At 39.7% G+C, this 16,929-nt stretch overlaps 1 protein-coding gene across 1 annotated transcript in view; it reads right to left on the bottom strand.

Moving 5' to 3' along the window:
* The window catches only part of ZMAT2 (zinc finger matrin-type 2), a 93,354-nt gene that overhangs the window by 75,036 nt on the left and 1,389 nt on the right, over positions 1–16,929 (bottom strand). The window contains exons 2-3 of the mRNA XM_058179249.1: positions 3,294–3,387; positions 2,313–2,436 (exon numbers count right to left, since the gene is read on the bottom strand). Coding sequence (XP_058035232.1) covers positions 2,313–2,436; positions 3,294–3,387 — 218 coding nt within the window. The remainder of the gene's footprint in view (positions 1–2,312; positions 2,437–3,293; positions 3,388–16,929) is intronic.

Genomic DNA, 16,929 nt, shown 5'->3' with positions numbered 1-16,929 from the left:
AAATTTTCTTTCCATTCTCCTAATCAGTGGAAAAAGATAAGCCAAAAGGATTAGCTCAGAAAAACACACCTAGTCCAAAGATCAACTGAACCTGAAACTGGGGAGCTACAGGAGGGCGTGGCTAAGCAAATTGCAGACTCAGTCCATCTATTGGTAGATGGAGTTAACCCATTCCTGGCTAATGTTTCCAACCGATATGGAGAAAAGTAACATTTGGGTTTTTAATCTAGAAAGGCAAATGAGAAGAGACATGATTAATGTGTACAAAATTATGTATGATATGGATAAAGTAGAGAAGGAAAAGCTATTTTTCCCTTCCCAAAATATAAGAAACAAGTCTAAGAAAATTGAATTCAGAGAGAATCAGGACAAACAAAAGATTTTTTTAATATTCCAAAAGTGATTTTTCCCAAGGAAACTGGACTTCTTTGGAATTGTTGTTTTTTTGTTTTTGTTTTTTAAGATGCTTCACTTCTCATCCAAGAAGCTTCTTTTTCAGCTCTGACTGGATGGTGGTGAATGAAAGGATTTATATTCCTTGAAGACAAGTGGTCATTTGCATTCTTTTAGAGAGTCATTGAGGCCACCTGAAGGTTTATCTGTGTCCTCAGGGTCACCTGAGTAGTGCAAATGGGTGTGGTGCCTTCTTAGAACTGCAGAAAGGAGTGTGGAGCTGTGCTTTTTTGCAGGATGTTTTCTGCCCTGTGTCTGTCGTGTCCCACTCCTCCGCTGACACCGGGTCAGGGAAATCCGAATCAGGCTTGCCTCTGCAGCTCTGCCCAAAGTCCTAGCAAAGTCCTCAGAGCAGGCAGGAGACCAGAAAGTGACTTCAGCAAGATAAGTTCGACTTTGCCTGACTCAGAGACTGCCAGAAAGCAGATCCTTTATATAGGCCATGGGGTGTGGCTCCATGACTCAGCACTCATTAAGGCCTGCCCCTCCCTTCCTTCTGTTGCCTCCGCCTATCCAGTCTTCTGATGCGAGGATCACTCCAATCAGCAGCTGTTGGAAATAAACTTTCCTCAGGCTCACATGCTGTGGAGGAGGGGGAGGGGTCTAGCTGCTCCGTTTGCCTGGGCATGGAGCCAGGGCTGGGGCCAGGAGGGTGCTCCCTCCTCTGCAGCCTGCTTGGGCATGGAGCCAGGGCTGGGGCCGGGAGATGCCCCCTCCTCAGCCTGTCTGGGCATGGAGCCAGGGATGGGGCCGGGAGGACATTCTTCAGCGTTCGGAAGCAGATAAGCAGACCCCGGCTGCGGTGAGAGCGGGCAAGACACAACAGTGTCCCTTTACTGTTGGGGATGAGTCTGTGTTGTCTGCATCTCAAAGTGAAGTGCCTGTAGTCTGCAATTTTTTGGAAATCAGTTCATACTCCCATACCATTTGAAGGGGGTTCATCATCAGACATTTAACTATGCCCTTTGGGATGAACCCTCTTCGAATGCTTTGGGAGTATGAACCGGTTTCCATAAAATTGCAGACTACAGGAACCAGTTCCCTTTTCACTTCTCAGGTGAGGCTAAGGACACAGATAAACCTCCAAGTGGCCTCAACGACTGTCTATTCTAAAAGAATGCAAATGACCAACTGTCTGCAAGGAATATAAATACTTCCATTCCCCATTATCCAATCGGAGCTGAAGAAGCTTCTTGGATAAGAAGCAAAACATCTTCAAAGAAAAACAAGTAAGTCCAGTTGCCTCATGAAAAAGCACCTTTGACACAACCATCTCCTGAATGACTGAGAATCTCCATTGACAATTTTTTTAATACAACACATAACTAAATTTTGGAATTTGCTACCATGGGATATTATGCAAGCTGCTAGCTTGGCTAGCTTAAAAAAAAAATCAATTCATGGAAATCATGGGGAGCAATAACTGGCTTTGAAGGCCATTGGCTTTGAAGGCCATTAGCTGCAAGATTAGTAGGCTTCCTTGTGTAGCTAGTTGGTCACTGTGAAAACAGTCTATGGGCTATCTAGTCGATGGGTCTGATCCAACAGGGCACTGCTTATATTCTTGTTAACTGAAATAATCTACTGATAAAAAAGGGTGAATCAAATGTCTCTCCTAAGATGTGTACTTATTTCAATGAGTAAACAACAGCCATCTCAAATATCTACAAACTGTACAATCCACAATCTGAAGGGATGCTACTATTATCAAACTTGGCATGGTTCACATTCATTTCAGTTTGTTCAATCACGTGCCCACTCTTTCCAAATATATTATGAAAAAGAGTACTGGAAGTTTGGTTGCTAAACCTGTTAATCAAATGTTAGTACATTAGCACACAAAATCTCTATCACCTTACCCTCCCATCTCAGATTGAGGAGTAGTTTTGGTAATAACAATAGTTTTCCCCAATTTGGATTCCAGATCCACTTTATAGTCTCGATGCCGCAGAAGCTCACGCTTGATAGGCTGCACTGGTTTGCCTAAAATATAAATTAAAAAAATTAATGAGATAGACAGAGAAATAGAGAGAATGATTTGGTATACCCTTGAAATATAAAACCTTCATTTTAATCAGTAAATATTTTTCCTCTATTGCCCAAGAAAGTTCTTCACTTAATTTTAATTTTCCCAACTCTAAGATCAAATAAACCTAACTTCTTACCCTGTTTCTCTGAAAATAAGACATTCCCCAGATAATAAATCCAATCGGTAAATTTTAGCATGTGCTAAAATAAGCCCTCTCCTTACAAATGAAAGTTAATGACTAATGTTGAATAAGAGACTGTATATTGAATAGGCTGTTGGAAAATGGAAATAAAACTTTTTTATTTTAAAAAAAAAAAGCCCTCTCCAAAAATAAGCCCTCCCCAAAAATATTTAAACGCATGCGCAGCCAGTCCCCGCCCTTTCCTCTGGTTAGGATTAGGGAGACAGAGCTGGAAATCAGGTAAGATGGCAAGAGGAGCCTTGTCTTGCTCCATGTGCCCCAAAATAATAAGACCTCCTCGAAAATAAGGCCAAGTGCTTATTTCGAGGTTGAAAAAAATATAAAAATATAAAAAAGGGTCTTATTTTCAGGGAAACATGATAATTTGTTGAATATGAGTAAATTAAACAGGAAATAAATTTTTACAATTTTTAAAAGAACATAAGAACATCTAGCTGTCTGTCTATCTATATAGCTATGTATCTATCTATTATGCCTCCCATCTCCCCTGCAAGGTGACTCTGGGCGGTTAAACCTTCCCTCTGAAATGTTGTCCTTTGCATCTACAAACTGATTTAGTAACTGCTAATGAAACAGAGCCGTGCATTGCATAGTCAGCATACTACTAACCATCTTTCTTCTCTCTTTCTTCCGTAAGTCGTTTCTCTGCAAGCTTCTCATATTCATCTTTGTCCCACTTTCGGCGGAAGTCTAAGTTTTTAGCCTATGATTGAAAGAATGTAATGTTCCAGTTAACAAAAATGGTCTGGTGTTGACAATAATATGAATTATTGGCTTATAGGAGACTCGTTTTCTCTAAAAATTCTTACACAGGAAAAGCATAACAGGCAATGTTTATACAGAAAGCATTACCTCAACTAGTATATGCTACAGGCAAATTCTAAAAGCTACAGAACTGAGAAGGTCTGATAAGGAATAACACTTTTCTGTAAATCTCAACAGCTGAATTCCACAAGGGTCAGCAATCTCTTTAGGCAGTATGCATACATGGTGAAATTTTAGGCTACATCAATAGAAATATCCATTCTAAATCATGAGAAGTAATAGTTCCATTTTTTCTGTAGTCAAAGTCCATCACAGAACAGCATCTTAAGTCTTCACAAAAGAGGACCAACAACAGCTATGATTATAGTCTTCAAATGTCTGAAAGGATGTCATACACAAAAAAGTCTAGCTCTCCCCTTCTCAGACAAGAAGACCCAGAATACTGGATTAAAGTTATAGGAAGGCAGATTATCACTGAATGTTAGGTTTTGTTTTGTTTTTACAAGAAAACCAATACAATAGTGGAATTAATTACCCAGAAGGATTCCCCTTCACTGGATTTGTTTAAAGGGACACTAGGCAGCCATTGGTGAGGATTCTTGCCCTGAATAAGGAATGGGACTCAATGGCTTAAATGGCTTTTCTAATTGTATCATCGTATTATCTTGCGTCTGGGCATTTAAAACATTGCTTCGTTTCTATTTGAAAGGGCAGAAATCTCATGATTTTACAGTCTCAGTCTAGAGACCTTATGACAGAAATTTCACCATGATAAGATTTGGTGAATATGTAAGATTTCATCCATTTAAAAAAAATGACTGTTTCATTTTGGAGTTCCATATGAGCCATTTAGAGGCATCATGATAACCACAACTGCTGATACACTTGTTTTACTCTTATTAATATTCTTACAATAATACTTTTGTTTTATGAGAAAAGATTCATTCCTGACTAAAATAAATACTAGCCTAGGGAGACAGTTACTAGACCAAGAAGGTAGAAATTGCTTATTAAAGTGAACTACAGAAAAATAAAGGCAGCAGATATCTGATAATTTTTTTTAAAAATTTACATTTATATCCCGCCCTTCTCCGAAGACTCAGGGCGGCTTACATTGTGTAAGGCAATAGTCTCATTCTATTTGTATATTTATATACAAAGTCAACTTATTGCCCCCCCAACAATCTGGGTCCTCATTTTACCTACCTTATAAAGGATGGAAGGCTGAGTCAACCTTGGGCCTGGTGGGACTTGAACCTGCAGTAATTGCAGGCAGCTGTGTTTAATAACAGGCTTCTTACAGCCTGAGCCACACCGCGGCACATGAAATATTTATATAGTTTTAAGAAAAATGCAGGGACATACAACCAAAATGAAAATGTTGTCATTAAATGCAAGAGGGGAAAAAGTAATAGAAGTACATCTAGAGAGTCTTAAATTATGGCATGGAAAAAAACTATTATCTACTAAGCTTCAATCTCATGTAGAGTTTTTCATTGTAAGAAAAAAAATTTAAGAACTAGACATAGCAAGATGTCAAGATAACATGTAGAACTATGATTGGTTCAATACTAATTGTAACATAATAAATAAAATCAGTTTACCTTTAAGTTCCTCAAAATCTCAGTAGTTTGAAATAATTTATAGATATATACAAGAGCATTAAACTATAAAACAAGATTATCACTATGTAAATAAAATGAATAGTGGATATTAGACTCAAGGCAGATAACAGGAAGTAGTACAGGTAATTCTTGACTTAAAACCATTTGTTTAATGACTGTTCAGAATTACAATACTGAAAAAAGTGACTTAGCACACTTATGACCATTGCAGCAATTCCATGGTCATACAATCAAAATTTAGATGCTTCGCAACTGCATGTATTGATAACAGTTGCAATGTCCAGAGCTTATGTAACCATCATGTATCCTTCCCAGCCAGCTTCCAAAAAGCAAAGACAACGGGAGAAGCCAGACTGATTTAATGGTATGATTCACTTCACAACTACAGTGATATGCTCAATAACTATGGCAAAAAAGATCATAAAAGGGACAAAACCCATAATTGTTGCCTTATTTAGCAACAGAAATTGGGGGCTCAATTGTAGTCATGAATCAAAAATTGCCTGTACATCATCTAAGGTATGAAATTCAAGGCTACAAAATGTGTTGATGGCCTCTGGATCAGATTTAATAAGAAACAATTAGTTAATCATGAAAGCTAAATTGAATACATTGATTCTAAGATATTTTGATCATAGTTACCCAGGCATGAAACATAAAGAAATTCCTAAAAGCATGTAGGAAACAGATGTGGACAATATGAACATTTAATAGGAATGAACAAAATGTCTTGAGCTCTCAATGGAAGCAGCAAGACAGACACCAGCCTTGGGGAAGAGTCTAGGGAGGTAACATCCAAAGCCTGGCAGCAGAAACATTCAATAACGCAGCTAAATTGTACTTGGAACTCTACTTGATGGCTGAACTTTAATACAAATTCACCTTCAGATATAAAAATTAAATTTGGAAAAATACAAAAAACTTATGAGCTTCATATTCATTTCCAACAAACCTCCACATATGTGTACAGGAAGTCCATGAGTTACAACCACAATTAAGACCAAAATTTATATTGTTACGTGCCTGCTGTCTCGAGGGGGAGGTTAAGTATAGCCAGGCACCCACTCGGGGAAGCAAAGCTGGGCTGGGTTGGGTTGTGGGGTCCCTGTGCCCTGGGAGCTCGAGGGCCAGGCTGGGCGCTTGCCCTCTGCTGCCTAGGGCACTGGACATCCTGCACTGCTGTCCGGGGGTCTTCCGTGTGGCCTGAGAGGGACGGTGAGGCTCCTCCGGAGGACAGGGGTTTGGTACTCTCCCTGGTCTCACCTTCCTCTGCTGGAGACAGTGGATTCCCACAGCCCTGCCGGGCCACCACAAGTGACCCTGACATGAGTGACATCAACCTGGCCACGCCCACCCAGCCCAAGGTCAAACACAACCCTCAATGAAATCGAGTTTGACACACCTGTTCTAAGGTATTAGCTATTTTCCAGAGCTCGATGTTATCTACAAATTTGATGAATTCCTCTTTTATCCCCTTGTCTAGATCATTTATGAAGATATTGAGTACTGGGCCCAAGGCCAAACCCTGTGGCACCCTATTGCATGCTTCCCTCCATGTAAATATCATTCCATTAAGGATTATTTGTGGGTGTGGTTGGTCAGCCAATTGAAAATCCGTCTGGTTATAGTACTGTCTATCCCATATTATTCTATCTTACTATGAAGTAGGTTGTGGTCAACTTTGTCAATGTCTTGCTTGGAGTCTAAGTATATTATGTCCACAGCATTTTGCTTGTCCACTAGTTTAGTTACTTTATCAAAAATGGCAATAAGATTTGTCCGGTATGATCTGTTTTTAACAAACCCAAGCTGGCATCTAAGAATCACCTTGTTTGTTTCTAGATGCTCATAAATACTTTGTTTGATTACCTTATTCAAGATTTTGTCAGATACAGGACCACCATCCTACTATTTTATTCAATTCAAGGCTCAAATATTAAAAAGCAGCACGATATTTTCTAAACCTTGTAACAGAAACAGTACTATCAGTTCATAGTAAGCAGGCACTATTTTTTTTAAAATAATGGAACTGGGTGCTTTTGCTTACTTGTTCAGTGTGTAAAAATCAACTACTGCATGTGTACCACATGCTGTTTATGTACCAGACAGTGAAGAAGGAGCTGAGATCAAGATATTCTTTGGCAAACAATCCCTCACTCTGAAAATCCATCCCTCTGGGAGTTCATATAAATAACTCAAAGCTTCTGATCAGATGAGCACTGATGGTCAGGATGATATGAGTAATTCATTTATTATTTTAATATTAATCATAAAGAGGAAAAACAGCTTGAAGATTTCTTATACTTTGTTAATTTGCTTTGAAAAATATTAATTCCTATTATTACTCAAATTATTGTCACCTACCTGGAGCATGAGAAGAAAAAAGGCTTTAATTTTAAATTTACAACTTTAAATTGTTACTAAGCGTGAGCCTAAGGGATAGTTAGAATAAGACATCAAAATTAAAATTAGTCAAGCATTTCTACACAAGCATTTTAATGTCAGAGCTCTGCTTGTTATTTTTCCACTATCATAGTTTCGCTTCCAGGATTTCAGTAGGTGCTTAGAAATCTCAGTAAGATAATTTTCTCCCCCTACAACCTACTATAGCTCAGCAATGTATTTCCATGCATCAGTTGCTATTCTGGATCCCTTAGCCCAACAACACACAGAATGCAATTACGAAGAGATTTGATAAAGTAGCAACTAATTTCAAATATCCCATTTACTTTGGGATTGTGTGAGGGAGGGGGGAAGGGTGCCTTTGAAACAGTGTTGACTACTGGCAACTAATCCCTGCAGTTCTCTTGGCAAGATTTTTCAGAAGTGGTTTGCCATTGTCTCCTTCCCAAGTCTGTGAGAAGTGACTAGCCCAAGGTCACGCAGCTGACTCTATGCCTAAATCAGGACAAAAACTCAGTCTCTTTGTTTCCTACCTGATGCTTTAACCATTACACCACACAAGCTCTCACTTTTGCTTTAGCAAGTGATAAACTTTCTTTAGTTCTTTCTTTAAACATTCTTTAGTTTCTACACCAAACAAAATACACAGAAAAGCCTAAAAACATTACAGGTAGTCCTCGACTTACAACCATTCATTTAGTGATTATTATTATATGTTTCTTATTATTTTTCCCTCTAAAAGATTTCAATTTGTTTTTCAATTGAATTGTACATCTTAACCCAACAAGAAAGACACAGACTTCAGAGGATAATTAGAACTGCAGAAAAAATAATTGCTACCAACCTGCCTTCCATTGAGGACCTGTATACTGCATGAATCAAGAAGAGGGTCGTGAAAATATTTACAGATCCCTCACATCCTGGACATAAACTGTTTCAACTCCTACCATCAAAACGACGCTATAGAGCATTGCACATCAGAACAACTAGACACAAGAACAGTTTTTTCCCGAAGGCCATCACTCTGCTAAACAAATAATTCCCTCAACACTGTCAACTTTTTACTAAATCTACACTACTATTAAACTTCTCATCGTTTTCATCACCAATCTCTTTCTACTTATGACTGTATGACTATAACTTTTTGTTGCTATCATTAAGGGTTAAATTGCAACCTATGACCATCATTTGTGTTATAAATGTTGTACCTTTGATGAAGGTATTTTTTTTCTTCTTCTTTTATGTACACTGAGAGCATATGCACCAAAACAAATTCCTTGTGTGTCCAATCACACTTGGCCAATAAATTCTACTCTATTCTAGTCTAACAAATTCTATTCTAAAGGTGGAAAAATCTGAAGTGCTATCTTGGTCTAATTTTTTTACATTTCAAAAATTTTGGCATTTTAACAAAGGTGTGTAGACTTTTCATCTCTCTGTATATATAGCATTGGTTTCTTACTCAGGTTTATCTTGTTGGGCTGACAATCTTGCAAATCTCAAAGTGCTTCCTCAAGTTATTTTCTTCAACTGGAGTTCAAGCCCTGCTTATCTGAATGATGCCACAGTAGCAGCTCTCTCTTTTGTCTTTCAGAGTCATTGCCTATCCATAGTATCTAAAGTTATCTGGGCTAACATTAAAAGACATTTTGAGGATTACAGGTTTATGGAAGTTTAGGGATAAACAAAAGCAGAGTTGTTTTAATATAGCAAATAGTCAGCTCTAAACCATACATATCTGGAATTGTACTACAGTATTTTAACTTGTTCTGTTATTATATTTTCAGACATATTCTGTTGTAACTTGATTACAATAATCTTTTTCATTATCAGTTTAGTGAATTTGATCATTATTAAACAGCTAATACCAGTAGTATCTTGTAGTTGATCATGGTGTCCAAGGGTATTTCTATTTATGTTAACTGACTCCAACTGTGGCAGATTGGCATTAAGGAGTCACCAGCAAGATGATTTCTGGAAATTTTTAAGAAAATGATGGATAACCATCTGTCTGAGATGATATAGGGTTCCTGCCTGGGCAGGGGGTTGGACTAGAAGGCCTCCAAGGTCCTTCCAACTCTGTTGTTGTTGTTGTTATTATTATTATCTGTATGTGGCTTTTTAGATGATGATTGGGGTTTGTTGATGGCTGCCTTTTAAGTCATTAGCTGGTATTTGCTTGTGCTGCCCAGCCTTCATCTTCTAAGTACTTGATAGGCTGGTGGCAAATCAGCATTCCTGTTGACTGATAAGGGGCCTGTTTCCCAGACCTTCAATCTCTTTCCTGGCTGTTTTTGTGCCTGCTTGTCCAACAATCTTAGTAGTTGCAAAACTGAATGTGTGTCCTTGTTCATTGCAGTATGAGGCTACCAATGAGTTCAGGTCTCCTTGTCTGACTGCTCGTTTGTGTTCTTGCAATCTGGTGATTACCTTCCTCCCCATCTATCCTATATAGTCATAGGGGCAATCCATGCAGGGAATAAAAACAGCCAGGGAAGTGATTGAAGCCTGGGACCCTTGTCAGGGCTCCAGCATGAGTCCAAAAGCTCAGGTGACAAAACCTCTGGTCCTGGTGACAGATTGGATCCTGCAACGTTATCCAGGGACAAATATGTTTGTTTTCATTCATGAGTACCAACTATTGTTCCACTAAAGTTAAATTGTTCATTTTACTATGGAGTTGCATGATACACCAAAAATACAGACAGTTCTTGACTTACAACCACTCATTAAAAAAAGTGATTTATGACTGTTTTTCACTCTTACAATCGTTGCAGCATTCCCAGGATCACATGATCAAAATTTGGACATTTGGCAATTGGCATATATTTATGAAGATTGCAGTGTCCTGGGGTCATGTGATCACCTTTTGAAACCTTCTGATTAGCAAAGTCAATGAAGAAGTCAAATTCATTTTACAACCATATTATTAACTTAACAACTGCAATGATTCACTTAACAACTTTTGCAAGCAAGGTTATAAAATGGGACAAAACTCAATTCACAACTGTTTTGTTTAGAAATGGAAATTTTGGGCTCAATTGTGATCATAAGTCAAGGATTGCCTGTAAGACATGTTGGTTGCCAAATTCATATATCAGATCCTTGTTACTAACATCCAAACAGTTCTAATAAAAGTGTAGGTATCAAACAGCTTCCAAAAAACATTACTTTTTCAGAAACTGGGTGCATACTAGTATTTTAACATGATAAAACAGTTGAGTGAATGAGAATACAGGCTATTCATAAATGTTATGTCTCAAAGCATCAACATTTTCATATTTTCTTTTCCACAATTACATTATTGAGTGCACAGAAATGAAAGTTTTCAATTGAAAAGGGTGTACTAAAATCAAAGTTTCCTCCTACTTTTGTACTGCCAAAAACCTAAAACAGAACCAGTGCAAATTCTACCAAAAAGAGCCCCAAACAGCTTAAAACCTTGTTTCATTTATTTCTGGGGCCTGTTAAGCAGTTTCAAACCTGTCATAACTAAATCACTGCTTATTTTTTTCCAGGAAGAATAATAAAGATGATTTACAAGGCAAAAATTAATAAGGTGGCAAGGAGGGTATTTTCAGATTGAACTACATTGAAGTAATACTATAATAAATCAAAGTTTCCCATGCCTGAGAGAAAGCAATTTACTAGCTGCTTCACTTTTCTCCTAAATAATAAAAAGAAGCCGTAGTCTTTTGAAGGTCTTTTAGCTGCATTCCTAAACTAAGCAGGTAGAAAGGAATTATTCAACTACTAACTTGTCAAGCTTGTAATTTCAAAAAAACTTTTCCAATGTAATCAAAAGACCAGTTTGTTGGAAATCACAACAGCATTTCATGATAGGCTTAGCAGCCACAGCCATACAACAATAATACAGAAATAGTTTACCAATTCCTGATTCTAGATGAGATTTTGGAGGTTATTCCCTGGCTAGGCTGCCCTCCCTCACACAGGTCTGCATGTCCTCCACGAAGGAGACCAATAAATAAAAAAATACTAAAACAAAAAAATGCCACCAGATATTTTATAGATTAAAAATATTTTAAGAAAGTCATGTAGGTATTCATATAGGTAGAAGTTAAAAGTGTTGGACTAGAAACCAGTCCAACAAGAATGCTTGTCGATCATTAGTCACAGAAGCTACTTAGACAACCTTGAAATAATCACTTACTTTCAACCTCTCTATCTCATAGGATTGTTGTTATAGAGAAAACAGCATTATGTACATTGGCTTTGAGTTATACAAAATAAAGGCAGAATATATACCGTATTTTTCTGAGTATAAAACGCTCTGGAATATAAGACACACATTAGTTTTTGGGGAGGAAAACAAGAAAAAAAATTCTGCCTCTGCCTAGCAGCATCCATCAGTGTTCATCTGGCTAGAGTTCTTGCAGTAAACAGCAAGCAGCCTGGTCAACTTCAGCACATTATCGCAGCCTGATTTAGCACAAACAGCTGATTGACGGTTGGATCGGCCACCCAGAATACTGCCAATCAGCTGTTCTAGGCTGTGGGGATCGGCACAGCCCATCACATTTTCAACCTCTGCACGTCACATTTTTGACCTCCACACACTCCGTTTTAGACCTGTTCCAGGCTGCCGGGATCGCCACAGCACATCACCACCTCCATGCATCACGTTTTCAGCCTCCGTGTGTTACATTTTTGGCTCTGCATTCCCCATTTTTGGCCTCTGCGCATCTCATTTTTGACTGGTTCGAGGCAGCAAGGATTGTCGCCACCAATCCCCGCCACCTGGAACCGGCTGAAAATGCGATGTGTAGAGACCAAAAATGGGGCATGCATAGGCCAAAAATGCGATGAGCGGAGGTGGCGATTGGTGACGATATGCTGTGGCAATCCTCACAGCCTGGAACGGGTCTAAAATGGGGCATGCAGAGGCCAAAAACATGACGCATGGAGGCCAAAAATGCAACGCGCGGAGGTGGTGATCGGCAGTGATTTGCTGTGGCAATCCCCACAGCCTAGAATGGGTTGTGCGGAGGCCAAAAACGGCCAAAGGGTGGAGGCCGGGAGGTAGGCAGGGCTTCGGCAACATTCGGTGTATAAGATGCACCACAATTGGTGGGGGGAGTATTTCTTATATTCCGAAAAGTATGGTAACTAATGAACAGCTATCAATAAAATCAAAGAAAATGCAGTAAGATAAAAATACATAAATATAACCATGAAAGAAGAGAGAAAGAGGGAAGTGAGATTAAAGGAAGACAGAAAGACTACTGCAACTCTTTACAAATGTTACTATAACAAGACATTTGTAAAGCAAGAATACATTCAGAAACAAACTCTACTGAAACTTGAGGGACAGTACCAGGTACTGAAGAAATATGACTGAACCGTTTAAAACAGCAAAAAAAGGAGGCAGTTGGTTCTAATAGCTCTAGGTCAACAAATATAGAACAACCCTGTGTACAGGATTGGAAAATATCAATGTGTTATATCTGTGCTAAAGTAAATACTTTACATAGCAGAGGTACATCAAAAAAATATTTATACCAATTTCAGGCTCAGCCAATTCTGTTCATTATTATTTATTCATATTATAGAGTTAGAAAGAGAATTTTATCTCCTTAAATGTGTGGTGGTGGTGGTCTGTGTTTGTGTGTATGTGTGTGTATGTTGGGAATTCAATCCTGACCAGCTCAAGGTTGACTCAGCCTTCCACCCTTCCAAAGTCAGTAAAATGTTGACCCAGATTCTTGGGGACAATATGCTGACAATAAGCAGTTTAGAGAGGGATGTAGAGCACTACGAAGTTTAAGTGCTACTGGTACTGCAGCTTTTTATTGCTGTAGGCCACCTGGCATCACTGTCAGTTGGGTGGCCATATGGATTTATTTAATAAACATCTTCCACTTAGTGATTTGTAGGAGGAGATTATGTTAGTCTATGGTGGAAAAAAATCAGGAATATGGTAGCACCTCTTCCAACTAACAAATTTTATTTAAGAACCTAAGTATTTGTAAGTTGCACCTCACTTTATGAGATGCATAGAGTGGGCAGTCTGAGAAAGGACTGATGCAGAAAATCAAATTAGTATTAGTATTAGTATTTATTAGATTTTTATACCGCCCTTCTCCCGAAGGACTCAGGGCGATTCACAGCCACAATAAAAACAATGACAATTTACAGATAAAAACAGAAATTAAAAAACTTATTATATGTTTGGCAAAAAATTTAAAACATTTATACCGTTAAAAACCCCTTAAAATTGTATCGAATATAAATATTAAAATTCAAACCCTTTAAAATTTTAAAATTTAAAATTCTTAAGCCAGTCCCGCGCGAATAAACAAATACGTCTTCAGCTCGCGGCGGAAGGTCTGAAGGTCTGGCAGTTGACACAAGCCAAGGGGAAGTTCGTTCCAGAGGGTAGGAGACCCCAAAGAGAAGGACCTTCCCCTGGGGGCCGGCAGCCGACATTGCTTGGCGGATGGCACCCTGAGAAGTCCCTCTCTGTGTGAGCGTACGGGTCGGTGGGAGGCGTTTGGTAGCAATAGGCGGTCCCGTAAGTACCCTGGCCCTAAGCCATGGAGCGCTTTAAAGGTAGTAACCAGAACCTTAAAGTGCACCCGAAAGACCACAGGCAGCCAGTGCAGTCTGCGCAGGAGTGGTGTCACATGGGAACCACGAGGGGCTCCCTCTATCACCCGCGCAGCTGCATTCTGAACTAACTGGAGCCTCCGGGTGCACTTCAAGGGGAGCCCCATGTAGAGAGCATTGCAATAATCCAAGCGCGAGGTAACAAGAGCGTGAGTGACTGTGCATAGGGCATCCCGGTCAAGGAAGGGGTGCAACTGGCGGACCAGGCAGACCTGGTAAAAAGCTCTCCTGGAGACGGCCGTCAAATGATCTTCAAATGACAACCGTCCATCCAGGAGAACACCCAAGTTGCGCACCTTTTCCATTGGGGCCAATGATTCGCCCCCAACAGTCAGCTGCGGCTGCATCTGACTGTACCGGGGTGCCGGCATCCACAGCCACTCCGTCTTGGAGGGATTGAGCTTGAGCCTGTTTCTCCCCATCCAGACCCGTACGGCTTCCAGGCACCAGGCCAGTACTTCGATAGCTTCGTTGGGGTGGCCTGGGGTGGAAATGTACAACTGAGTATCGTCAGCGTACAGTTGGTATCTCACCTCAAAGCCACTGATGACCTCACCCAGCGGCTTCATATAGATGTTGAACAGGAGAGGCGAGGGAATCGACCCCTGCGGCACCCCACAAGTGAGGCGCCTCGCAGTTGATCTCTGCCCCCCTGTCAACACCGTCTGTGACCGGTCAGAGAAATAGGAGGAGAACCACCGATAAACGGTGCCTCCCACTCCCAAACTCCCCAACCGGTGCAGCAAGATACCATGGTCGATGGTATCAAAAGCCGCTGAGAGATCTAATAGGACCAGGGCAGAGGAACAACCCCTGGCCCTGGCCCTCCAGAGATCATCCACCAACGCGACCAAAGCTGTCTCCGTATTATATCCGGGCCGGAAGCCGGACTGGAACGGGTCTAGATAGATTACACTATTTCTGACAGATAACTATTTACCCTCTTTCTGAGCTTATTACACAAATTTGAAACTAAGTCTTACAAGTAAAATTGAGGAAACTGGATATATATTTGCGAACAGCAAGTACTTCTTCAAGTACATGAAGAAGTATCACAACTTGCTGTCTATTACAGGTAGAACTTGTTAAACAGCTGCTCTATTTAGTGACTATTTAGTGATCATTCTGAAGTTACAACTCCACTTTATGGCAAGTCCATCAAAACATCCCTGTGGTCACCTGAACAAGATTCAAACACTTTGCAAACAACAACTGTTGCAGTGTCCCACTGTCATGTAATCACAATTTGTGTACTTCACAGTTGATTTCTGACAGGCAGAGTCAATGAAGAAGCTGGCAATAAAATTGTAAGTTGTGATATCTTGCTTAAGAACAGCTTAAGCAGTAGAAGTGAGGTTGTAAGTCCATCAGTCACATGTCTTGCTTAATGGTAGAGTTGCTTAGTAAGGGAGTTTCGTTCCCAATTGTGCTTAAACGAGGACTATCTATATCCCATAATAACAAACGGGAAGCAGCAGGTGAAGCTAAGCAGAATCACATCAGTACAATTAGCACAGCCACACACCCCAGGCTGTGTGATTTCCCCACTTCTCTTCTCTCTGTATACAATGACTGCATCTCTAACGATCCACCTGTTAAACTACTGAAGTTCACAAATGACACAACAGTGATCAGTCTCATTGGAGACAATAATGAATCCGCATACAGATGGGAGGTTGAACAACTAGCCTCGTGGTGCGCCTGGAAAAATCTGGAACTGAACACACTCCAAACCGTAGAAATGGTAGTAGACTTTAGGAGAAACCTTTCCATACTTTCACCTGTTACAATACTAGACAACACAGTATCAACAGTAGAGACCTTCAAATTCTAGGTTCTACTATATCGCAAGAACTAAAATGGATAGCTAACATAAAAAACGTCATCACAAAAGGGACAACAAAGAATGTTCTTTCTGCACCAACTCAGAAAGCTCAAACTGCTCAAGGAGCTGCTGATCCAGTTCTACAGAGGAATTATTGAGTCTGTCATCTGCACCTCTATAACCTTGTGGTTTGGTTCTGCAACCCAACAAGACAGACACAGACTTCAGAGGATAATTAGAACTGCAGAAAAAATAATTGCTACCAACCTGCCTTCCATTGACCTGCCTTCCATTCCACTGTATACTGCACGAGTCAAAAAGAGTGCTGTGAAAATATTTACAGACCCCTCACATCCTGGACATAAACTGTTTCAACTCCTACCCTCAAAACGACGCTATACAGCACTGCACACCAGAACAACTAGACACAAGAACAGTTTTTTCCTGAACGCCATCACTCTGCTAAACAAATAATTCCCTCAACACTGTCAAACTGTTTACTAAATCTGCACTACTATTAATCTTCTCATCGTTCCCATCACCCATCTCCTTCCACTTATGACTGTATGACTGTAACTTTGTTGCTTTATCCTTATGATAATCATAGGGTACAAATAAGCAATCAGGAAACAATATCAATATAATATTGATATTGTTTCCTGATTGCTTATTCGTACCCTATGATTATCATTAAGTTTTGTACCTTATGATTCTTGATGAACGCATCTTTTCTTTTATGTACACCGAGAACATATGCACCAAGTCAAATTCCTTGTTTGTCCAATCACACTTGGCCAATAAAAAATTCTATTCTATTCTATTCTATTCTATTCTATTCTATTCTACTCTACTCTACTCTACTCTACTCTACTCTAATGAAGGGCAGAGAACAATGGTTTTAAGTTGCAAGAAGAGGGATTCTAGTCATTATTAACCCAAAGGTGCTTTTTCAACCATTACCCTGATGACTGAGAATCTCCACAGACATTTAGTCATTATT

This window comes from Ahaetulla prasina, chromosome 3 (assembly GCF_028640845.1).
Source record: "Ahaetulla prasina isolate Xishuangbanna chromosome 3, ASM2864084v1, whole genome shotgun sequence".
NCBI classification, from domain to species: domain Eukaryota; kingdom Metazoa; phylum Chordata; class Lepidosauria; order Squamata; family Colubridae; genus Ahaetulla; species Ahaetulla prasina.
This window is presented reverse-complemented; position numbering and strand designations above follow the sequence as displayed.